Raw genomic sequence first — 25,430 nt, 5'->3', positions numbered from 1 at the left:
CCAGCCTCATTTAGAAAACTTTTGAATGGGGCAGATATGTTCCAAAATGTAAAGGCTTTTTCCAACCCGTTTCCACTCCTGCAGGGGATATACTCAAATGATCCATAGGGAATTGATGACAATTCTGCCCTCATCTGGGTACTCAAAAGGAAATAAACATTTTCATTTTCAGTATTTAGTAGCAATTATTTTTTCTACTCATCTTAAAAAAAATCATTCCATTTAGAAAAACATTCCAACGCCTGTGCAATCCAGGATTTTCAACCAAACCTGCTGAGGGCAGAACAAAACCCTCTAAGGAAAATCCAGGTATCTCTCTGCTTTGTTCAAAAATTGGTATTTTGGAACAAAGGAACCCGAGATGAGGAATTATGATGCTCATTTATCCCTAATCCACCTGAAAGCCTGATCAGCACTGGAATTCTTTCCTGCTCATCCCCACCCCGCACTTGGGAGCTCCAATCCACTCAGCCCAGAGTAGCCAGAGTCTCTCTGGAAAACACAGGGAATATTTATGGCTGCTGAATGCCTGGGGAAGGTGTTATGTGAGAAAGCCCACACTGAGTTTGTTCTCACTGAAAGGGGAAAACAAAGAGCAGGATAAAAGGCTGGGAATTTCTGAGGAGCACTCTCCACTCACTCCAAGGACTGGGAGCCCAAACCTCTTATTCAGACATCACTCAGGGATAATCTCCTCTGGACACAACTTAATCCTTTCAAGAATGATCTGGAAAAAAAAGGTATGGAGTTTGCCTTTGAAAGAGCTCATTCAGGGAAGGAAAATGTCCCTTAAAGTCAGAGGGAGTTTTCTTCAAGTCATCTTGAGAGACATTTCTCCAAATCATCACAGTGTGGCCAAAAATTGGAATGTCTGGAGCCTCTTAGAAAATTTCCATCAAGTAAAAGTGTTAAAAGACAAGGGAGAAATGAAAAGCAGAGGATGCAGGCTTTGTGTTTTAAGAATCAAGGGCCAGAAGTGACAGGAAGAGCTCCAAATGGTTCTCTGAGCCATTGGAAAGTGGACAAAAATTGTGGAGAAATAAGAATTCCAATGGATGGAGAGGTGCAGTGAGAGAGTCAAGCTTGGTTCTGGAGGGGAGGAGAGTGCTCATCTCTGTGGGATCTTGTATGGCTGAGAATTAACTTTTTAAAGCCCTTTCTGGTCAAAAATTTCTTCAGGTGGATCTAACTGAAAGTGAGGCACCATCCACTTTCCAAGGAAATCAAAGGTGTTTAAGCACCATTCCTTTACTTTGCCTTGTTCCCAAAGCAGCCCAGGAGCTGAGCAGGACAGTTCAGAACAGCTGAACACAAAATAAAGGCAGCAGCTTGCATTTAATAATAACAAATATTCAACCTATTCCACCTGAGCTGGCTGGTTTAATCCAGAACATATCCAGGCACAAGCTGTTCCCACAGGAAAAGAAACCACTAACACCAAACCCAGCACACAACAAAACAAAAAACCCTCACCAAGCCATCAAGAAAAACCCAAACACAAACCAGCTTCCTCTGCAGCTCCCTAAAAATCTTGGATGAATCACCTTTGGCAGAGGCAGCTCTTGGCAAGGAAGTGGGAGCTGCAGAAAGTGGGATCTGTCAGGCATTCAATATTCACCTTCACATCTCTGAAAGGACAGAAGCAACTCTTTCCAAAGCAGCTCCTTTCCAAACCCCAGGAGCTGCCCCAGACATTTGGATCCACAGCCCCATCACAAAAATTGCCCCAGGATTCACTCCAAGGAACACTGAAAGCTGCACTCCCTCACCCTCCCCACTGCTTTGTGGCACTTCTGGTTTCTTTGAGCCCTGTAACACCAGGGGAATGAACACAGCTCACACCTGCCAGTGGGAAAACCATGGAAGTTCACACACGTCCAGGCATTTCCAGGGGCAAAGCAGAGACTGGAGAACTTGGCTGATAATTAACACTGATAACATGATAAATTCATTAGCAACCAGTAAAGAAATCCTTGGCCAGTTTACTGCCTGTGAGTACACCATTCAGTGCCAGTTTCCCCCAACTCCCTTAATTATGCCAGCAGGAAAATACAGGGAGGAAAAGCAAGTTCAGAGAAAAGCCCTTTTGGCTGATATTAAATGTCATATTTATTTCAAAATAAGCATTTTTAGAAAGTCAATGAGCAGCAACTTTTCGCTTGCTCTTTTAATGAGAGCTTTTTAAAATTGATGTCCCATGATTTGTATAAAATCATGGAAAGCTGCCCCATTTCCTGATAGGCCACTGCAGCATTTCTTTGACTAATTCCTTCCACTGGGTTTTCCATAAGTGATTCATGGCTGTACTCAGCTTTCCTGGAAAACATCTCCCAAAGTCTGAAAGGTATGGAAAGCAGGAGATTCTCCTGGGCTGGCTTCTAACTGTGAATCCTTGTGCCTCTCCCTCTTTTAGAGACAAACAGCAGTTTAGCAACTTCATTCTATCAACTCTGATTTAATTATCTTTTCCCCTAAATATGAGAAAAAACAAAACTTACGTTGGAACGTATCTTTCACCCTATTCCCTACGTATCCTGATTTATTAGAACTCCAGCCTTAGAAGCCTAAAAACCAGGGTTTTCTTAATTTTATTTAAAGAAAATTTAGAAAGAGCCTCCCTTAATACTTGTACCACCTATTGAATTTCATTATTTTCTTGGAAGTCACAACACTACAGAGGCTTTTTACAGAGAGGGGCTGTGAAATAATTACAAGCTCCCTGAGACTCCTTGCCTGACTGGTTTCTAAAATCCCTCAGGTGTCAGTTAAACCCAACACACAGCAGTGAGACCAACTTAGACCTGATCAAAGTCCTGGTCAGCCTCTGATTCAGCTGAGTCTGGAGGGTGCTACTTAAATAAGTCTTCAAAGTAGTTCCCAGGCCCCTCATCTCCTCTCCCATTTTCCTAAAGAAATTGAAGGGAATCTCACTTTGATTACCATGCAAATCAGTTATGGGGATACTAAAGCTCCCTGGGACATTTCCCACATTATTTATACCTGGGTTGCTGCCTCTGCAATTCCACTGGAAACAACTTCTGCTATCACTGCCCAGAGCAGCTGGGGCTGCCCCTGGATCCCTGGCAGTGCCCAAGGCCAGGCTGGACATTGGGGCTTGGAGCAGCCTGGCACAGTGGGAGGTGTCCCTGCCCATGGCAGGGGTGGCACTGGATGGGATTTGAGGTCCCTCCCAACCCAAACCAAAAAAGGATTCTGTGAAACCTTAAAAATTCCATCCAAGTGTGTTATCGCCGTCAGATTTATTATTTAACCTTCACTTGGAACATTTTACAACACTGGAAACCTGTTTTGATCTTAAAATGAATCATGGAATGGTTTGGGTCAGAAGGGACATCAAAGACCACCATGTTCCCACCCCTGCCCCTCCCACTGTCCCAGGCTGCTCCAAGCCCCAATGTCCAGCCTGGCCTTGGGCACTGCCAGGGATCCAGGGGCAGCCCCAGCTGCTCTGGGCACCCTGTGCCAGGGCCTGCCCACCCTCCCAGGGAACAATTCCTGCCCAATCTCCCATCCAGCCCTGCCCTCTGGCACTGGGAAGCCATTCCCTGGCTCCTGGCCCTCCAGCCCTTGGCAATTGTCTCTCTCCAGCTTTCCTGCAGCTCCTTCAGGCCCTGCAAGGCCACACTGAGCTCACCCCAAAGCTTCTCCTCTCCAGGCTGAACAATCCCAGCTCTGGCAGCCTTTCCTCCCAGCAGAGCTGCTCCATCCCTCTGCTCATCCTGGAGCCTCCTCTGGCCTCTCTCCAGCAGCTCCACATCCTCCCTGTGCTGGGACCCAAGACTGCTTTCAGAATTCTTGTTTACGGGTTCTTTTAGCCCCCAACCCCTGTTTTGTAAAATCCCCCTCAATCCTTTTCCCCAGTGAAGGCAGAAAGGCACAAAGCTCCCATGAGGGCCCTGCCCTGAGCTATTCTTGGTGTGTTTGCTGTTGGTGCCACTCTCCAAGGTATTTCTGAGGAACCTCATTAAGCTCCTGCAATAACAATGTCCCAGTCAAAGGAAAAACTACTGTGTGCTCAGCCTTTCAGCAAACACTGACATAAGGCCCATCCCCATGTGACCAGCTGAGGCTTATCATTTTTTCCAGATGGACTGGGTTTTGATTGAACTACTCCTCTAAAAACCCTGGAGTGTTTTATTGCACAAGCTGGACTAGGAGGAAAGCACATGAATGTGCTCAAGTGTTCTCCATAAAAACAGCCTGGGCACGATTAACAGAGACCCTTTCATGAGGCAGAGTTTCACAAACACTGTATTTTATATCTTTAACCACCACAAACTGGTCACTTCTTAAAGTCACTTGATCCAACAGCCTCCACCTTGATTGTTTCTAAACCCAACAGAAAATTACAGCTGACATTTCCAAACTGCCCAGCAGAGCAAAAAAAGAGCTTACAACAGCATTTCCAGTTCTACCTTTGCAACCTCAACACCACTGCAAGGGCTCTACAGATTGAAATGCCAAATTAGGGAGTCTTCAAATCAGACCATTTGCAAGGCAAAATCCTAACCAGGCCAGTCAGCAAGAAAGGGAGACTCCAAATATCTGGGGAGGAAGAGAGATTAAACAATAATTTACAATTTCATGAAATAAATACAGTCAGAGCTCTCTGCTCATTAGTTAATTTGGTGTCCCACATCCAATCTATTTTAAAAAAAATAAAGATTATTCACTTCCAGGCTGACCTGACTGGGTTGACACATTGAAGTCTTTCAGCACTTCTCTGCTTATGGTGATTGTTTGGGTTTAGATTTATTGATCCAGTCTTTTTCCCCAGATCCTCATGGGTGCAGCTGGATTTTGTTCTCCTGTCCCTCAGCTTTCACAGGATCCTTTCCCTTGTGCTTAGAGTTTACACTTGGGCAGTTTTTAAGGATAAAATGATGGGGGAACTGCTCTCCTACTAATGATGATTAAACCATCAGCACCAAACACTGAACTGGGGGAGTTTAAACCAGGTTTAGTCCAGGACAGGGTGACACAGAAGGAAGATTTAAGTAACTCTGCTTTCCAACTTACAATCACTGAGTGATCAACAACTCAATCACATCCTTCCATCTGCTCCTCCTAGAACCAAGGATTTTTAAAATTTATTTCTTTAGGAGTTTGTTAGATTTTACCTTTTAAAACATCCCATCCCTTCTGCTTCATTACTCACCAAGGCTCTGAAAAGGATGGATCTACTACCAATAACTCCAGTAGCTGATGAACTGTGAGAAATAAACACCTTTCAAAAATAGCCCCCAATGTCAGCATTTGTTTCCCAGCCCAAAGTGATCCCTAAATAGCACCAACCCTGGTCCCAGCTGTGTCACACCAGACTCCCCCTCATCCCCCCCAGACTGCAAAGTACAATGGGGCTTGATTTCACTCTTTGTTTACTTCCTGCACTGATGAATCCATGGGAATCCACCAGAGATGGTCACTAAAATAATCTTAATTTAACCAAAATCCACTATTACACAAGGGCTGGAGGGGCAGGAGCCAGGGAATGGCTTCCCAGTGCCAGAGGGCAGGGCTGGATGGGAGATTGGGCAGGAATTGTTCCCTGGCAGGGTGGGCAGGCCCTGGCACAGGGTGCCCAGAGCAGCTGGGGCTGCCCCTGGATCCCTGGCAGTGCCCAAGGCCAGGCTGGACATTGGGGCTGGGAGCAGCCTGGGACAGTGGGAGGTGTCCCTGCCATGGCAGGGGTGGGAATTAGACCATACCTGACGTCCCTTCCAACCCCACCCATCCTACGATTCCATTAAATAAAAACATTTTTCTGAACATTTCCAGAAATAAAGAGCTCCAAAATCACCCCTGTGAACTGTGGAAGGGAAAATGGACTCCCAGCAGTGCCTAAGAATTAACCAGCTGCACATTATTTTACACTGGTTAATTCCCTTTGATTAGCAAACACTTTGCAGCTATGTCATGCTTTCCCACACACCTTCAGGACTGTATCATCTGTGGGGTCAGAGGTTAAGGATTTTTTTTTCTTTTCACATTTAATTGCCATTTCTGAAAAGTAAAAAAATAATAAATAAATTCTAATAGGTAAAGCAGTTGTCCCTAAAGTATTTTTCTACATTTTTATCGTGTTTTTTTCAGCCGTGACAGTTACAAGAAGTGTCCCACTGAGTGAAGATATGACCATAATCCTGATGGGAGTAGGATGAAAAATACTTCTGCAATTAACAATTTATTATCATGAAAAATGCAGCTGCTTTATGCCAAAACTACAACTTGAGGGAGAGCAAAGATAAGAATGAAAACAGCAGGTGTTTGAGGTTGTTTTAATTTCTAGCTCCTTCTAACATGACAGCAGGATTTGTTTAATTCAAATATTAAAGATATCATCCCAGGCAAGCAGAAATTGCGTGCTCATCCTCTGACACATCCTCTGTGACTAAGGGAAAAACAAAAGGAAATAAAAAATTAAACACGAATGCAGGAGGCTTTAGAAAACCACAGGAGCTGGTCAGAAGCAGGCTGGTATTTGTGTGATCTTTAAAGAATGACATTTTCCACTGCAGTCACAGAAGGAAGACTGGAAGATAAATTTCAAAAATATTTTCTAAGAATGTTCTGGAGGGTAGGAAAAAACCCAAAGCAATTACAAGTTACTGCACTTCAAAGAACAAATCAAGTGTACCTGGAAATTTCAAAAGCATTTAAAAAATACTAATAAAGATCATGGAATGGTTGGGTTGGAAGATCATCTAATTCCAACCCCCTTCCACTATCCCAGGTTGCTCCAAGCCCTGTCCAACCAGGCTTTGATAAGATGATAAAAGATAATAAAAGGAGCCACAGAAGAGTCTGGAATTTATCCCAAAAAACCTGCATTTTGGTGAGGTTAATGTCTGATACACTGTAATTTTCTTAGACATTAATTAGTGACACATCAGCAGCACACTGGCATTTAAAGCTTTTAAGGTATTTAACAACAGAGCTTTGAGGATGCATTTAATTTATTTATTTATATGGCAAGAACCCACCTGTTTTGACTGAAGGGACAAAAAAATCGGCATTAGAAAATAAGTCCTGAAAACATTTTAAATTCCTGAATATTCCAGACAGTGGGTTTTGGGTTAGGAACTCACACTTGCTGAAAGCCAACACAGTTCTGCATCTCCTTCCTACTTCTGCTATAGAAATGTTTGGATTTGCCTCTTTTCCAGAAGGGGAGATGAAAACATCATTGCAGTGTAGTAGATAAGAAGACAATTCGACTTTGGCAGCTTAGGAAGGAAGAAACGTGAACAATCCCTCCTTAAACCACCTCCTGTGAAGAATTCCTGCACTTCAGCTGCTCTGGGCGAGGTAAAGAGCTTTTATGTTGGGATGGAGCCCAGAAAAAACCTTGTAAAATGTGTTTAAAGTTGTTCTATACCTTACATAGATGATGAACCTGTCCCAAGGGGAAAATACCCCACTGCAGATGGGAAGCTTTGTTCCTGCCTTAGGGGTGGGCTCCCTTTAGCGGGGTCACAGTGCTGTGATGAGGTGTGAACACGAACCCAGAGGGATTTAGAGAGGCCCCACTGATCTCACCTGCTCTGAGCCAATTTTCTCTGGGTTACACAACCCCAGCAGGAGCTGTTCATACTTTCCACCGCCTGCCCCAGCAGCTGTTTCATCCTGGAGCCTCAGGAAAATTCAAGCCCTTAATCAGAGTTTCCATGAGCCAGGCAATCCTGGCTCTCAGCTGGATGGGATCTGGCCCAAGGGCCAATGCATCCTGCAAAGCACTGGCCACACACCCCAGAAACTGGGCAAACACCTCAGGAATTCCCACTGATTCGCTCTCCTCAAGTTCTGGTTGCCACAAGAAACTCTCTCTTACTATTTAACATCACAACCTGCAAGAAATGGACATTTTAGTTCTTATTTCATCTTTTTTTTCTCCATAGTAATGGATATATTCCTACTGCAGCTCTCAGCAGAGCTAGCTCTGAATAATTATCAAAAATTCTATCCTAAAATAATCAGAGATGGGAGTTGTTAAGGTGTTTAATAATATTACCTCACTTGTTGGGTTATCAGAAAGGGAGAGGATATTTTAACCACAAACCCACAGAAGTGTTTTGTTTAACTGTATGAACGGCTAAAAAAATAGAAATAGGGAAAAAAATCAATTTATGATAACAATACAGCTTGCCTCTTCTGGCAGTTCAGCAGCTCAGCTTCCTATCTGCAGAGAAAGGAAACGGCATCTCCAGAACAGAAAGGAACAACTCTCCTCGCTTTTCAGCCAGGTCTTACTTGGAAAACAGCCTGAATTTTAAGAGGCCTCCATACAAACAGACACTTGTTTTGAAATCAGGCCCAAACCTTCAGGGAAGTTTCCAGAAAGGTTTTCAGTCAATGAAAGAAAATCAAGTGATTTTGGTTTATTTGGCTGTATCTAAAAGGCAAAAACTTTTTTTTTTTTTAATGATAGCAAGATTATTTTTTTCCAAGCTGTGTGATACAGACATTATCAATAAACCCATTTATCAAAGAGCCCTGAACTCCCACACCTGCCATTCCTAAACCACTGCTGTACCAGAGATGCTCTCTCACAGCTCAGGGGGTTGGATTTTCCTGCTGCCTTTTGTATTTCAGCAATAAAAAGGAACCAAAATCCAACTCCTGAGGTTTGGACTTTCAGCTCAATAACCAAGAGTGTGTTCGCCAGCACGAAAATAACCCCAAAGAAAACCTCAAAAAGCAAAACCAAATCCAGCTCTTCACTTGTGACCCATCTGAAGATCTGCACAGGGCAGAGGGAAGTTCATCCCTGAGGATCCATTTTAATCAAAGAAATTCACTGAGTATTGACAGCTCTGCTTTTATGAGTGGGGCCAGTAATAAATAATGACTCCCATAATTCATGAAATTAATTCTGGTTACCTCTGGCAGTAAAAAATGCTGGGAGGAAGAGACAAAAGGTGTAAAGCAGGTACTTATGGATTACTCTTCTCCCATCTAAAGCTGACAGAACCCCACAAACTTTATTTAGGATATTGTCATATCCTAAATCCCTGTCCTTGGCAAATACAACTCATCAACCAGTCCCACCCCGTTTTTAATATTAGGATTCCCAAATGTTCTAGGACAATGACTTCCATAGTTTAATTATGCATTACACCCACAAAAAATTTTTAAATTGTATTTTAGACCTCAGTCCCAACTTCAGGGTCACTGAACACAGCCTGTATTTCAGCTTCAATCATTCCCAGCATATTCCCATATTCTATGAGGAAAAAAAGAGCAGCTGGTCAGACTTAGAGCAAGAGATAAAAACCCCAAAGCAGCCTCAATGAAAACTACCCAAAATGCCCACTGAGGGAGGTGTTAAAATACCATTAATAAACCCCAAAATTAAACCAAACCCACACACCCAGGTCAGGTATCCCTGCCCAGGCAGGGTTCAAGCTGGATCATCCTTGGGGTCCCTTCCAACCCAAACCATCCTGGGATTTTATGACCTCCCGTGTTTTCACATGTAAGGACAAACCCCAGACTTGACTGGGATTTCTGGTTAATATACATATATTAATTTGCATCATTGATTTTTAGTTATTTTCCTCATTTTCAGTTCTCCTGACCTTCGGTTATGACACCAAGTAACATTATTCATTTATAACCAGTATTACCTATAAGTTTATAAACACTGCTTATTGAAACTTGCCCAACTGAATAAACAACTTCAGCAATAAACCATCACAAAATTAAACTTTTGGTACTAGAAATACTTTCTTTTTATAATTCTAAGCCTATTCTGAGTGGGACAGTGCAGTCACTGCTGATATTAATAATTTACTAACACTGATGGTATTGAGGGATGTTTGGGATGAGTTTCAAGCCAGTCTCACCTCTACAACTCTGCACTTATTTTCATGTTTAATTTATGAACATTATGGGGCAGTATTCCTGGGAACAAAGCTCAATCTGCTCCTACAAAAGCCAGAAACAAAGGAAATAAGGAAAAGCTCTCCACAGCACTGTGATGTAGATTTAGTGTGCCCAGGGATTTCACCAGACAATGTTTTCCTAAATTTTCACTCCAGGAAGATTAAACTCTTAATCCTGGGGTAGGCTCAGACCTGGTGTGGGATCTTTTTTCCAGACTTTGAGCTAATGATTGGAGCACTGGATCCTATGGAAGCAATTTTTGTTAATATCTCCAACATTGAGGCTATTTATGACACCTTTACAACGTTGCTTTTCAGGTTTAGAATTTTTAAGGCACCCAACAATCATCCTGCGCAGCAAGAGTTATTTTAATATTTAAATAAATATATTAGTATTATATATTTCAGTTTTATTTCTACCTATAAAAGTATTTCTATTGTTTGCTTGAAGCATTAACTGATCATCCCACTTTAAGGACTTAAATGAGTGGATTTTTGACACAGAAACAATTATTTTGCTATTTTCACCAGATCTAGAGACCTACAGAAGGTCCAAGCGTGATGTAAACCTGAAGCTGCTCAAAATACCTCCACTTAACTACATACTGCCAGAGGTTCTATAGCAAAACTTTTCATAATGGAAGATTTCCCATTTCTTTTAATGGTTTTACTGTTCAAAGTAAATCCAGATTACTGAGATGTGATTTTGAACCACAATCTTAACCCTGGGCTTTTTTTGGAAAGCAAAAGCATTGAAAACTAGAAACACTCTCACAAAAAAAAAAGAGATTTTTTTGGCAGAGAAAGAATGAAAACTTTCAAAATATATGCAGATGCCAATAATTAAGTTTTACATTCCCATTGGGGAATATTTTGCCAAAACCAGAGTTGTGGTCACAAAAATCTATAAACATGTAAAAACACTCATCTTTTTGGAAATCTACTTTTAAAATGTTTTCTTTTTAATGTGATATAAGAGGCTTAACAAACTTGAAGTAAAAGGATTATGAGGCATGTGGCTGAGGCAGGAAGAGATTACCAGAAAATCGAGTACTATTTGTAAAGAAAGTTTTGTAAATACTCCTGAGAAATCTGCTAAACTTCTTGTAAAGCACAAGTAATCCTTAAGTACCTAAAAAGCCCAAAATCCACCTCATGATTATTTCAGTGGTCTGCAGGGCAATTAAAAATGTCTAAAAGCAAGGCTCATTTAACAGCTTTATTTTCAGATGAGTTCACAAAAGGCTTTTCTGCAGTGAAGCCACACAAAGCTGAAGGAAAAGAAGAATTTGGCAGCTGGACAAGCATTCCCAGGATTCAGCTCACCTGCAGCTCTGCTTTTCCTGGGTTATACAACTGCAGGGATTTCTCACCTTGTTAGGCTTTATCTTCAAGCACAAATATAATATATATATATATTATTTTTTTTTTAAATAAACAATTGCAGAGACTGTTTCCCAGCCAGTTCTGGGGGTTCTGTGAGGACACAGACTGGCTCAACTCCAACTTTTAGTGCACTTCCAGCAAGCTGAATTTCTTTAATAATTCAGTTTTCCAGCAAAGATTTCCCAGACAAAAACTGTTACCACGATAGAACGACCTGCTTTCACTTTATCTATGAATTTAGGCTTTTGTTAATTATGCAAAACTTTCTGCTACATTCATTAACTTGCAGCAACTTGTAAAAATTAGCAGATTAAGGTAATTATCATAGAATCAGTAAGGGTGGAAGTGATGCTCCCAGCAGCACCATCATCACCCTAAAATGTCCCCAAGTGCCACATCCAGACACCTCTGGAACACTTCCAGAGATGGAGACTCTTTGACTCACCTCAAAATCTTAGAAATATTTTAAAGGAATTCACGGAACTTGACACATTCTAAGGAAAATTGTCTCCATCAAAAATCTCTCTTAGCCCTAAAACCCAATTATTTTCCCAGCAATGAAATTCTTTGTAGAAACTCTTTGTGCTCCTCTTTGCCACTTCCCAAATGAGAGGTGCCCACAATGAAGGGAAAATGGAAACTGGCAGAGCACACTTGGGTAACCCACTTAGCAAGAGGCATAAATGAAGTTATTCCATGAAGTTCTTTAGCCCTCCTGTGGCTGTGCCCAGAACTCTGAAAGTCAGCAGGGAAGTGTGCCACATCCCTTCGGGATAACAGGAGCCAGGGAAGTGTTTTACCCGCTGCACTTGGAATTTGACAGCACAAATTCCATAAAAAAAAACCCCAAGTGTCCTCTACTGACATAAAAAGCCTCTTAAAAATGGGACTATCACATGAGGAGGATGGAAAGGTACAGAAACCTAATTGCTGCCTCTGGAAATTCGCTACTGATGTCTTTTTTGAAATAAATGAGTACACAGGAGCACAGTTTTGAAAATGAAACTCATCTGTGTGTTGGATGAAGAAAGAATTACAATTCCTCAAGCACACAATCAACATTAAAACTATCAAAAAAGCTGCAGGTCCCAGCTAAAAGTTCAGAAAACCAAAACTAAATTTTCCAATGTAATTTGACAACTTGAAGATCAGGAAAAAAGGTTTTCATTTGAGATAATTTTTTGTACTTCAATTAAAAAAAAAAAACAACAACACCAACAAAAAAAAAAAAAAAAAAAAAAAAAAAAAAAAAACACCAAAAACCAGAATTTAAAGGTATTCCTGAATTGTGCTGTAATAAAAAACTTGAGAGCAAGTATTTAGGTGTTCTCTGGAAGATTTTGGGACTGATATTAAAAAATATTCCAGAGGTATTTTTATTTCTTCTGAGGATTAAAGCAGAGAACAAACTGTCATTCAGCAGAACTATTACCCTGATAGGAGGGTCTGTTTTTAAGAGACTGATCATAAACCATTTAAAACTTCAGATTTCTCAACTGGGATTATCAACACCTCAATAAGAAAATATTTAAAAGGAGGAAGAACAGGAATTTTCAAGCAGTGTTTCCAGTACAAATCACTATTTGGGAAGGACAAAATAGAAATAGTTGTCAGTAGCTGTCCTGTCTCACCTTTGATTGGATCAACCCTCCTCAAGTAGGGCAATCCAGGATTATTAAGGGGCCCACTGAAGGGAAAAAAAAAATTAACTCCGAAGAAAAGGTATTTTAGGAGTGTTAAATATGCTGGAAAAAGCAGGAAGTTCACAGAACAGAACAAACCCACTGATCACACCAAAATTCAGAGTATTTACAAACACCACGTGTAAAGTTGTGTTTTACAGCCCCTTTACTCACTCCTTCATCAGCACAAGTTCCACACAAGTGTTTGCTGCACAGGCTTGACTTTTCTGTGCACCTTCTACACCAAACCAAGTGAATTTTCTTAAAATTCACCCCCTAACCAAGTGCAGCCTTTTAAAATTATCTTGGAATCTTTCTCAGGTGGTCCAGACAGTGACACTTTAGTGTGACCACTATCACCTGCCACATCTGAGTGACAAACATCTGCATTTCCTTGGACACCAGAACCACCAAATGCTGAGGAAAACTGGATACACCATGGGAGAATGCAATGTTTTCCTCATTTTTAAGACAATCTTGGTTTTCTTACACCATCCAAAAGCTGAGGGCACCGTTCACACTTCCAAAATCTGGGATACAGCCTTAGGGCCTCGTCCCACTTTCTCTCTCTGCAACTTCCTGACATTTGGCCAACAGAACAAATTAAAAACGCACCCAGTCCATGTGTGTTCCCATAAAAGTCACTTATTTCCAGCTTTAAAGAGTTATTAGCTCTTCCCAGCTCTGTGCTGTGAAGCTAAATTATGTATTTCAGTAGCTGAAATTCAGTGACCAGATACTGATTTTTCTTCTATTAAAAAAATTTATGTGCACCTACCACATTTATAAATCACCGAGTTCCAAGCACCTCCACCTGTATTTTTTTGTGTTATTTATCAAACTTTGAGACTTTTCTTCCCTCCTGGAGACAGGTTATTTATTCAAATTCAAGACAATTCTCCCCCACTCTTTACCTTAGAAATGTAATTTATGCAGTATCTGTACATGTTGTCATCCATGGTGAAGATAACACAGTTTATGCTGAGATTATGAAACTCTAATTAATTTGTTATTATTTTAAGCAATCAGCCTAAATTCCTTCCTGCTGCAGCTCTCAGCAAGAATACAAAAAAGAGTAGATAATACAATTTTTATTGTACTGTTAAGGAAATATTAGACTTTGTCCTGGTTTAAGTAAGTGGAGACAGAGATTCATTGGAATATTGAGGAAAAAGACTGAAAAATGGTTTAAGTGTTCAGAGCCCTATCCCTGGAAGGGTCCAAGGCCAGGCTGGATGGGAATTGGAGCACCCTGGGAGAGTGGAAGGTGTCCCTGCCCATGGCACTGTGACTGCCAGGAGGGCTGAGCTGTGACACTGCAACAACTCCAAGCTGTTTTTCACAACGAGACAGCCAATTTATTTTAACGGGATTAGAAATCACTACCATTATTTCCTAATTTTTCAAGTCCATTCCGTTCAATTCGAATCTGTTTAAAAGCTAAGCATCTCCTTCAGTATGGAAGGGTTTGATAGCAAAACCAACTATAAAAACAAGAAAAGAAGACCAAAACCACAACATCGGGTGCACCAAACAAAACCTTAACCACAACGCTCAGTGGTGGTCCAGCGACATTTTATTTCACTTCTGTTTTATGTAGAGTTTCACCCTGAACCACAGGTTCAGGAATTAAAGGAACCGAAGCAAAATAGCTATTGGCGTTGAAAGTCGCAAAATCACGGCATCAGCGAGGTTGGAAAAGAGCTCCAAAACCACGGAGTCCCAGCTGTGCCCGATGCCCACCTTGTCCCCAGCCCAGGGCACTGAGTGCCACCTCCAGCCCTTCCTGGGACACCTCCAGGGATGGGCACTCCAAACCTCCCTGGGCAGCCCCTGCCAAGGCCTGAGCTCCCTTTCCATGGGGAAATTCCTGCTGCTGTCCACCCTGAGCCTGCCCTGGCCCAGCCTGAGGCCGTTCCCTCTCCTCCTGTCCCTGTTCCCTGGCAGCAGAGCCCGACGCCCCTGGCTCCACCCTCCGGCCCGGGAGTTGCGGAGCGGGATCAGCTCATCCCGGACTCGGGACAGGACTCCCGGCACCGGGTCGCGGCAGGACCGAGGGGGCGGGCGGGGACGCGCAGCCACAGCCTCGCCCCCTCATGCCCCCGACGGCGGAGACGGCCACAGAGAACCGCGACAGCCCCGGCCCCGTACACCGCGCTCCCCTCACAGCTCCCGGCCCGGCTCACCCGGTACGGGCCGTCCTGGAAGACGCGTGGGTCCAGGTTGCAGGCGATGGTGGCGGTGGGCAGGTCCCGCAGCGCCTCCATCTCGCCGTCAACGAAGCTCCACTCCGCGTCCGTCTCCTCCTCCTCCTCCCCTTCCTCCTCGTCTTCGCCGGGCGGCAGCGGCTGCCGGAGCGGCGGCTCCTCCATGGCCAGGAGCTAGCGGAGGCGGCCGCGGCGACGTCGTTGAGGCGACTTCTCTCACCCCCCGCCCGCCATCTTGTTTCCTTTGCCCCCGCCCAGCATCAGCCAATCGGAAGCCGCCGCCGCGCCCCCCCGCGCCGTTTGAGCCAATAGGAAGCCGCCATCGCCGCGGCAACAGGTGGCGAGCGAGGCCGCGTCCGCCATGTTGGGTGAGGGCAGCGCCGTGAGGGAGCGGCGCGGATCCAACATACGGAATAAACTATATCTGTAAAACAGACTATATATGTTATCTATGCTGTACATGTAGTACAAATTGCATATGTAGTATACGTGTGCACTATATATCATATAACATACGAAAATTTACCGTCTGTAATATGCCGTATATAATACATATACCCTTTAGTGTGTGTACTGTATGTATAGTATATTTATACAGTGTATGTAACATACTCTGTATAAAAATGTTCAGTGTTTAATATGCTGTATGCCTATGTGGTATATATCTAATATACAGTGTATAGTATATAAAAAGGTGCTTTCTATAACAATGTACATATATGTGGGAATATATACAATATATGGTGTATATAGAATACATGTAAAATATGCTATGCATAATATTATAGTGTATGTGTGTATATATATAATCTACTGTGTATATAATACTATATTATTGCCAGAGAGAGAAAGACAGGTACTCCATGCCCCATCCCTGGAAGTGTTCAAGGCCAGGTTGGATGGAGCTCAGAGAAACCTGGTCTATAATATAAATATCAAATATTTATATAAAAATACCGGATGAATATAAAAATTCCTTACTCAAAGACTAACAAGTCAGCTAAAAATTGCCACTGTGTTGGTCATAATTCTCTTACCTGCCCTAAGGACAAGCTGACCTACCCTTGGTATTCTGCAAACGTGCTTGGCTGGTTAGTCTGACCTAAGTGACCTAGACAAACATTTTTATTATGTATTTATTATATTTTTATATCTAATACTATACATGCACGTGTCTATATTAAAAACATATAATATTACGTGTATATTTGTATATTTCTTATTATATGTATGTAGCACCACCTTCCAGGGGGAGGCCCAAGAATGAGCTTCAAAGGTCACAGGGGTTTTTCATGGAGTTATTGTGACATTCACACATCTCCAAACATCCTGTACCAAATTTCTTCAGACTCTCTAATCAGTTTTGAACCATTTAAGTCCTTTTCAGAGGGATAAGATAAACACGGGGTATTTTTGTGATCACTTGTGCTAAGTGACATAAATCTCTATGTTCTCAAATGCAGGCAAATGGTCTCTTAAAAGAAAAGTAACTTCAGTGAACAAGCCCAAACCGTTTAATGCTAAATCCAGCCAAACTAAGGCCATTTTTAACCACATTCTTTGACGTCAGAGCTGCTTCCTCACAGCAGTGGTGACACTTTCCTCTCTGAGGAGCATCTCTCTGGATTCTCTGCAGCAGGAGCTCCAACCCCCTGTAGAAATTCCACCTGAGGAATCCAAATGGAAATCTGCTGTTACAAATAATTAAAAAAACCAAGAAGCAAAACCTGCCAGCAATAAATTCCTGTCACTGCAGCCTGGCATCTCGCTGGTAGGAAAACCACTGTGAAATATTCATTACCTGCTGCTGCTCTAATGGCACAAGCTGCTTATTGCAATTCAGGTGTCAGATTTGAAGATGAAAAGACGTCATTATTTCTATTTTATGCTATTAATTGAGGCTAAAGGTCAACCGAGATCATGCTCACCAAGCCCTGCAGGACTCCAGAGCCAAAGGACCTCCCTGCCCTAAGAGCTTAAAAGTCGTAAGCATTAATTCAGTCACAGACGTCAGAAAAAAAAATAAATAAACCTGAATCTCCCTAATCTTAGGGTTTAATTGTTCATCATTTCTTGTTGAATAGGAAGGGAACGCGCCGGACGCTTTTGACTGGAAGAGGTGGCGAGACAGGAAAAAAAAATGGATCTTCCCCGCAATGTTTGGGGCCAATCGTTCAATGTAAGTGACAGTGATTAACGCTAATGATTTACCCGCAGGAAAAGCTGAATGGCTAAGTGCTCCCTGGAACAGAGCCGGGGAAGCGTTCCCAACACGGACACCACCATCTAGCGGCACAGTGAAACCTCCAGGGATCCCAAAGGGGTGCTTTGATTGCAGGGATCCGCCTCAAAAAAATCCGCATTTCTCAAGGGAAAAGTAGCTGGCCAGGAAGAGAAAACAAAAAAAAATATAAAATAAAATAAAATAAAATAAAATAAAATAAAATAAAATAAAATAAAATAAAATAAAATAAAATAAAATAAAATATAAAATATTGGCTGTAACTAAATGGAAAATGTTTGGAGAAAGAATAAGCATCACAGAATCCCAGAATTGTCAAAGTGGGAAGAGGTCTTTGAGATCACCCCAGCAGCACCAGCAGCACCCCAAAGCCTGTCCCCAAGGGCCACATCCAGACTCCTCCTGAGCACTCCCAGAGACAGCGACTCCACCACTCCCTGGGCAGTTCATTCCATGATTTTTTGTTCTAAAATCCAATCTGAACCTTTAGGTTGTGCTGCTACAGACATTTTGCTTTGAGAGCCAGAGTCATGAGATGTTTTCAGCCAATACAGCTGGAAATAGTGAATGTAAATGGTGAATTCCTTGAATGCTGTTCATAAAAACACCAACAAATGTTAAAAAGTGATGTATTAAAAAAAAAAGCCAACAAAAAAATGAAATCTGTGGGGTTTTAAGATGAGCATTTTTCTTGGGGAGAAGTTTGGAGCAGGTGTGAAACCACCTTTAGCAGCTCTAAGAGAAAAAAAAAGAAACAGTCCTGAGATGTTTGCAGGGCTGGATCTGCTTAGCTGAGCAAAAAGAATAGTGAGGAGAGGCTCCAGCATAAAACATGGAATACTGGGAGAGTTTTTGTTACAGAACATGAACAAATGGCCCCAGTGAGACCCAGGCAGATTTAAGCGAGAAATAGAACATAACTTTAACAACATTTTAAATGGGGCTGGGGATTTCCCTTACGTCTGTTTTCCTTTGGAGGGCAGGTGCTTTGCTCAAAGGAAGGTTAAATTAAAGTAGTGAGATTTTAGGTACTTTATAAACCCACTTTAAATGTCTGGCTAGTGTTAGAGAGGCTCAGACCCCTGTCTGTGGGAGACTCTTTTAAGGGGAACAAATCTATTTGAGAGAAATGAACACAGAGGGGCTGCTTGGCACATAAAAAGCACCTCAAAGAGGTAAATGGGAGACTTTACTGAATAGGAATTTTAGTGAACTATCCCAGAAAAGGAGGCTCTCAGGAGAGATGCAGCAAACAGGAGGCAAAGCCCTTTGGGCAGCCTGGGAAGGAGCCACTGACTGGAAGGGTCAAACTGCATTTGGGAGAAGCAGGAGTTGTCCCAGGGCAGGGAAGAGTCACAGAATCTTGGAATGATTTGGGTTGGAGGGACCTTAAAATTCATCCCATCCCACCCCTGCCATGGCAGGGACACCTCCCACTGTCCCAGGCTGCTCCAAGCCCCAATGTCCAGCCTGGCCTTGGGCACTGCCAGGGATCCAGGGGCAGCCCCAGCTGCTCTGGGCACCCTGTGCCAGGGCCTGCCCACCCTCCCAGGGAACAATTCCTGCCCAATCTCCCATCCAGCCCTGCCCTCTGGCACTGGGAAGCCATTCCCTGGCTCCTGGCCCTCCAGCCCTTGGCAATTGTCTCTCTCCAGCTTTCCTGCAGCTCCTTCAGGCCCTGCAAGGCCACCCTGAGCTCACCCCAAAGCTTCTCCTCTCCAGGCTGAACAATCCCAGCTCTGGCAGCCTTTCCTCCCAGCAGAGCTGCTCCATCCCTCTGCTCATCCTGGAGCCTCCTCTGGCCTCTCTCCAGCAGCTCCACGTCCTCCCTGTGCTGGGCCCCAGGGCTGGGGCAGCTCTGCAGGTGGGCTCTCACCTGGGCACAGGGGCACAGGGGCACCATCCCAATCCCTTCCCTGCTGCCCACAGTTCTGGGGATGCAGCCCAGGATACAATTGCAGATCAGAACCCCCAGGTCCTTCCCCACAGGGCTGCTCCCAGTCTGTGCTCATGTCCGGGATTGCCCCGACCCAGGAGCAGCCCCTGGCACCGGGACTTGTGGAACTCCGTGAGGTCCCGTGGGCCACTTCTAATGAAACATGGAAATAAAATGCCATTAAACAAAACCAACACAGTGGAGTTCAGTTTTCTCTACGCAGGTGCTGGTAGGAGGCTGAAAAAGCGCCGAAGCTGAGGCTGTTAGGGAGGGTCGGAAGAGGCAGAACGCAGGAAGCTCCTGTCCCTGATGCAGATCAGTGGCTTTGTTCGGTGTTATCAGTACAATCTCTTCTCTTTCACAGGTATCTCCCTCCTCCCGTGGTTCTCTCTGCTCCTTCCCATTCCCTGGGAGCTGGGAAGCAGCTCTGGAATGCCTTTCCCTCTGCTCCCATTGTGCCGGGACACGCTGCACTCCCGAGGTCGCTGCCACCCTTGGATGCCACCCCAGATCTCCGGGATCTGTTTTCATTCCCGGTTACCCCGTTCCTCTTCCCGGTTTTCCAACTATGCCCCGGTAAGTCGGCTCCTAAATGAGGCAGGAAAGAGAAATAACAGGAGAGGTAAAAGCCATTGATTTCAGAGCAATCAGTAACAGCCCTGGTTACTGATTTACAGCACGGCTCGGTCACGAGTGCTGCGGAACAAACGGGTTTGTCAGGCAGAGCTGCTGAAAGGAAATAATAAAAATAAATGTAACAAAATTTCAATAAAATCTCTGTCAAAGCTGTTAGGAGAAAGAGGAAGGTTGGGGTTCTAATTCTGAGAAAAGGAAAAAGGAAAAGGGAAAGGAAAAGGGAAACATGGGAAAGAAAAGAAATATTAAAAAGAATGAGAAAGAGGAAAAATAAAAAGAAAGGAAAAGGAAAGGGAAAAAAGAGAAAGAAATAGAAAGAGAAAGAAAGAGAGAAAGAAAGAAAGAAAAAGAAGAAAATAAAAAAGATAAAAAGAAAAAAGAGAAAAAGAGAAAAGATAAAAAGAGAAAAGATAAAAAGAAAACGAAAAAGGGAAAAAGAAAACGAAACAGAGAAGGAAAAATGAGAGGATTGTGGCATAACCTGCCTGCAAATAAAATAAAATGGACATTAGTAAAAAAGACAAATTATCATTGTAACTCTTAATTGTTCATGTAACTTACTTCTATATCAGCAACTGAAATCATTTTGTTACTGCTTTGAAATATTCTAGGGTTTATTCCCAAAATCCATAATTATCACAAATTCACCAAGGTGGGAAGAGCCCTTCAGGATGATCCAGCCCTACTGTCACCCCAGCAGCACCAGCATCACCCCTGAACCACATCCCGAAGTAGTTATTTTAAAAGCCATATTAAATTTAAAAGTTCCTTGAGTTTTCCAAAGAATTGGAATAAAAGCCAAGATCAAGTGGGAATGGTGCAGAATGGGGGAGAGGGGGAATTAAAAGCTATGAAAGGTGAAATGAAATGTAAGACTATTAAAAAAAATCAAATGAGCTGTGGTTAGGGATTATATTCCAATAAATTATTTCAAGAGCAACAGGCACAGTAAACCAGGAAACATTTGAAGTAATTGACAGTTTGATGTAGTAGGAGTTAAAAAGAGTCCAAGACAATCTGGATACTTTATTTAAAGTGAAGCAAATCTCTCGGAGCTTCAAAAAGCTTTGAGTTATTTCCAGGCTCCCCAGTAAAATGCTCTGATGGATCTAATTAAGGCTTGCTATACAATTTCGTAGAGCAGTGTGAGAAAAGCAGCGTTTATAGCCCAGAAAACATCGAGCACCGAGTTTATTTGTTTAATTCTGAGTGTGAAGGTGCCCGGGGCACTCGGCAGAACGACTCGGGGCGTGGGTTTCGGTTTTAAGGACTGCCTTTTCTTTGCCTCGAGCAGGTGAAATCCAGCTGAAGTCGGAGCAGTTTTCCACTCTCCTCCCAAATTCTGTGCCGCGGGATGTGCCAGGAGCAGAGGGAGAAGGAGGAGATGGCAATAATGAAATCACAGTTCCTTAATGAGCCCCGCAGCCCTGCAAAGGCTCTTAGCTTTAAACACCTCAGTAATCCGCCAGAGCAAGATGGGCTTGCTTTAAACGAGGGGGGGGAGGGTCCCCTTTGCTAAGGCGTGGGGAGGGCTCAGGAATGCTTGGAAAAGCCTCTGGAAGCGATGGAGAGGAGGGAATTCCAATTCCGCGCAGGGAGCTCGACAGGGATTTCCCAAGCAGAATCAAAAGCCTGGAGTTGTCCAAAACGAGCCAATACGAGGTCCCAGGGCAGTCACCAGAGTTCCCAGGACTTTGCTGCTTCCGAATTCGATATGATACTTGACAATAAAAAACTGCATATCACATCTATCTGTTTGTTACCTTGCCTGCTCCGTTATTCTATTGCTTGACCAAAACAAAAGAAAAATCAAAGATTCTTTCGGGCAATGAGCGGGTTTAAAGGACTTGAAAAATAGCGAAAATTACAGAGGTTTGTTGTTTTGGGGGTTTTTTTTGCAAGCTTTGTTGCTGTTTTTCTCGTGGTTTTTTAACACACTCTGGAACGATTCGTTCAGAATTTAAGTCCGGGCAGCTTCGGTCCCTGTGGGATGCTGGGAATTCGGGAACTGCATAAAAGCAGAGGGAACAGAGGGACCGGTAGGATTCGGCATGAAGGTGCATCTCCTTCTTCTCTCTGCTTGTTCAGCCTCACTTGAGGTGTTTCTTGGATTTCTGTGCTTCCCAGCCGAGCACCCAGAATTCCCCCTCTGCCCTGCACATTCCTGCCTTCTTCCCAAGATTCCGAAGCAGCTGGGAAGGGCCGGGATTGCCCCTAATCAGCTTAGCTCAGAACGCTGAGCACAGATGGCATCACCCCAACCCGCCGGGATTTCCACCAGAGCATCCCTCCCTCTTCCTTTTCTTTGGAGGACCGAACACCTCCCAGCCACGAAGTGACGGAATTTCACACCAGGTTCCCGACGGAAAATTAAGGCACTCAGGACAAACATAGCAAACATAGATGTATTCTGAAAGCAGAAAAAAATTCAAGTCCTGCAATATAATTTTTTCACTTGCAACTTTGTCTTTCCCACAGCTGAAATAGGATTTTAAACAGAATATAGAACTGGCTCATATACAAATACGGGGTTCTGAGTGTCTCTTTTCCATCTCAAAAGGTATTAATATTCTATATTAATAAATAAGTATTCATAATACTATATTCATATTCTTATATAGATAACGTTTTATACCACAAGTAATTCGTGCAAGTTTTCTACCACAAATAATTCTTGTCTCCAGACAGGCAGTTTGTACCTGCCTGTGTTTACCCTGACAAATCCCTCCCTCCATCCCATGCCAGGGAACCTAATTAAATGCCACCCCGTTTCTGGAGCCTCAGCTTCCCTCTAATTCCCAGTGCAAAAAATCAGGAGAAAAAGGAATTTTTTCCTTACCTCTGGCTGCAGAAAACGACAACTTTGATCTGCAGTCAGGAAGGAAAAGAAGTTACAATAATCCAAGCGAGCCCAGCCTAATTAATAACCCCCAGGGATAAAAGTTGTTCCCTGCAGACTGTGAGGGGATCTTCGGTGGTGGCTAATGTCTGACATCTGTGAGCATTAATTACCTGCACTCATCTATTAAAGAAAGAAGGTGTGCACTAATCCTTCCCCAGGCCCAACTCAGAAAATCATATTTATTAGCCAAGGGCTATTTTAGAAACAGATGGAGTGTAAAGAGCTTGAGGGTGGTGAACAGGGGGAGCGTGAAGAGGGAGAGATTAATTGTTAAGTAATTGAGTGTCGAGTGCAGAGAGCACAGAACTGCAGACCTCCAGAGCTCCGGGATCCCCCTGGGGCAGGTCTGGGTTTATCCTTGCTGCATTCCCAATCCTGCCCGTGGGAAACCAAAGAGTGCCCTCTGCACCTCTGCCTGCCTCTCTGGATTCCTGCTTTCCTCTCTTGCTGGCACCGGGACCTGCTGGAGCAGCAACACCGTCCCAGTGCCCTCACCTGTGTCAGTTCCAGCAAAATGACAAAAAGCTCAGTTCCTGGCCTCGAGGGGAAACACAGCAGGGTCTGTAACAAACCGCTCAACCACTGCTGTGGTGACTGTACCAAGCGCTCCACCCAAAATTTGTGTCCCACAAACGTCATTAACAACGTGGCTCTGGGAGCTGTTGGTCCTTTTCAGCTCTGTCTTTGTACGGCTCCCGTGAATATTTAAAGAGCTAATCTTTTGTTAGGCTTAAACCCTGCACCGGTGTTCACGAGCGGGCACTGGTTAGCACTGAAAGGGGGTTTTTGTTGGCTTTTGTTAACGATCAGGCACTGGTTATCACTGAAAGGGGTTTTTCTGTTGGCCTTGAAATCCTCACCTTGTGAAAACTGAAAGCAGGGAACAGGTAAATAAAGGAAAATGGGATAGTGGTGTTAATGAAAAAGCTCTGCAGGGAATAGAGGACAGGCAGGCACCTCTCTTGTGGTTCCATCTGACGGGCAGGATCCAAATCCCGGCTCAAATTGGAAACCTGAGCGAAACCTGACACGTACCCAAAGGAGGTGTTTAAGAACCCAAAACATTTAAGTACCCAAAGGAGGTGTTTAAGCTCCAGGGAGCCTGAGGAGGCTGTGCCACAGGGAGCTCCAGAGAGACCCTCCTATCCCAGCCCATCCAGAGCAAAGCTGAGCTCATAGGGCCTCAAGGGCTTCTCAAGGGTGCAGCCAAACGCAGGATTCATGGAATCATGGAATATCCGAGTTGGAAGGGACCCATAAGGATCACAGTTCAGCTCCTGGCCCTGCACAGACACCCCAACAATCCCCCCCTGGGAGTGTTGTCCATATCCATATAAACGTCACCACCTGGCTTCAGTTGTTTTGTCCTTCACCTACACCCAATTCCTCAAAATTCCCACCACTCCCGTGAATGTTGCTTTGCTGTTCATTCCCACTGTAAAATCCTGAGTGAGCCTTGTCCTTCCAGCAGCATCCTGTCCATGGAGACATCAGGTGGAGCTTTGGGATGGGCTCATAGCTGAGAGCTTTGTAAGAGGGGACTTGTGTTACACCTGGGAGGACGTGGAGCTGCTGGAGAGAGGCCAGAGGAGGCTCCAGGATGAGCAGAGGGATGGAGCAGCTCTGCTGGGAGGAAAGGCTGCCAGAGCTGGGATTGTTCAGCCTGGAGAGGAGAAGCTTTGGGGTGAGCTCAGGGTGGCCTTGCAGGGCCTGAAGGAGCTGCAGGAAAGCTGGAGAGAGACAATTGCCAAGGGCTGGAGGGCCAGGAGCCAGGGAATGGCTTCCCAGTGCCAGAGGGCAGGGCTGGATGGGAGATTGGGCAGGAATTGTTCCCTGGCAGGGTGGGCAGGCCCTGGCACAGGGTGCCCAGAGCAGCTGGGGCTGCCCCTGGATCCCTGGCAGTGCCCAAGGCCAGGCTGGACATTGGGGCTGGGAGCAGCCTGGGACAGTGGGAGGTGTCCCTGCCATGGAATGGGATGATTTTTAATGTCCTTTCCAACCCAAACCCTTCTGGAATTCTCTGATCTGTCCAGCCTTCAGGCCAAGGATTAAGAACGAACCCTTCAGCCAACGTGAGGATGAATAAACCAGTATTATCTCTGCATAGATGGCCGAGTTGTGTCATTCTACTGATATCAAACCCCACGAGAGATAAGGAAATCACTGCCTCAGGATGGTTCCACCTGCAAGGCCTCCATTGTCAGGTGCTGAGCCCCTGCTCCTAAATCCTCACAAGCCTCTGTTCCTAAATCTTCCAGGAACGTTTCTTCTGAGCACAGCTGCCTCCATTCTTTTGTCTCACTTGCAATGCAGCTCTGGGCAAGCATCAAGCAGCTTCAGGATTGTTCATTTATTTGGCTGTTTATTTTTTATCGGGGCAGAGTGTTTGACCTGCTGGAATGATTTATTCTGTAGAATTTCCCCGCTCCGGTTGGCTGCATCTTCCCCCTTCACACCCATTCCAAATCGCTGTGTTCTGTCCCTGCTCTGTCCCCTCTCAAATATAAAAAGTGGGTTTATATACACAAATATAA

The 25,430-nt window shown here is 44.0% G+C and overlaps 1 protein-coding gene and 2 long non-coding RNA genes across 3 annotated transcripts in view; 1 reads left to right on the top strand and 2 right to left on the bottom strand.

Moving 5' to 3' along the window:
- The window catches only part of RCAN1 (regulator of calcineurin 1), a 34,403-nt gene extending 18,969 nt beyond the window's left edge, over positions 1–15,434 (bottom strand). Inside the window, exon 1 of the mRNA XM_069007133.1 lies at positions 15,160–15,434. Within this exon, the coding sequence (XP_068863234.1) occupies positions 15,160–15,345 (186 nt within the window). The 5' untranslated portion in view covers positions 15,346–15,434. The remainder of the gene's footprint in view (positions 1–15,159) is intronic.
- A 1,232-nt stretch (positions 15,435–16,666) lies between these two features.
- On the bottom strand, positions 16,667–19,282 carry LOC138117615 (uncharacterized). Its single transcript, XR_011154737.1, has 3 exons — positions 19,124–19,282; positions 17,392–17,561; positions 16,667–16,847 (listed from the first exon to the last, which is right to left on the bottom strand). It is a non-coding gene; the product is annotated as an uncharacterized lncRNA (long non-coding RNA).
- On the top strand, positions 17,202–22,364 carry LOC138117610 (uncharacterized). The gene is made up of 3 exons (XR_011154735.1): positions 17,202–17,359; positions 19,723–19,934; positions 21,289–22,364. It is a non-coding gene; the product is annotated as an uncharacterized lncRNA (long non-coding RNA).
- The last annotated feature ends 3,066 nt before the right edge of the window (positions 22,365–25,430 follow it).

The sequence above is a fragment of the Aphelocoma coerulescens genome, chromosome 1 (genome assembly GCF_041296385.1).
Source record: "Aphelocoma coerulescens isolate FSJ_1873_10779 chromosome 1, UR_Acoe_1.0, whole genome shotgun sequence".
NCBI lineage: Eukaryota > Metazoa > Chordata > Aves > Passeriformes > Corvidae > Aphelocoma > Aphelocoma coerulescens.
This window is presented reverse-complemented; position numbering and strand designations above follow the sequence as displayed.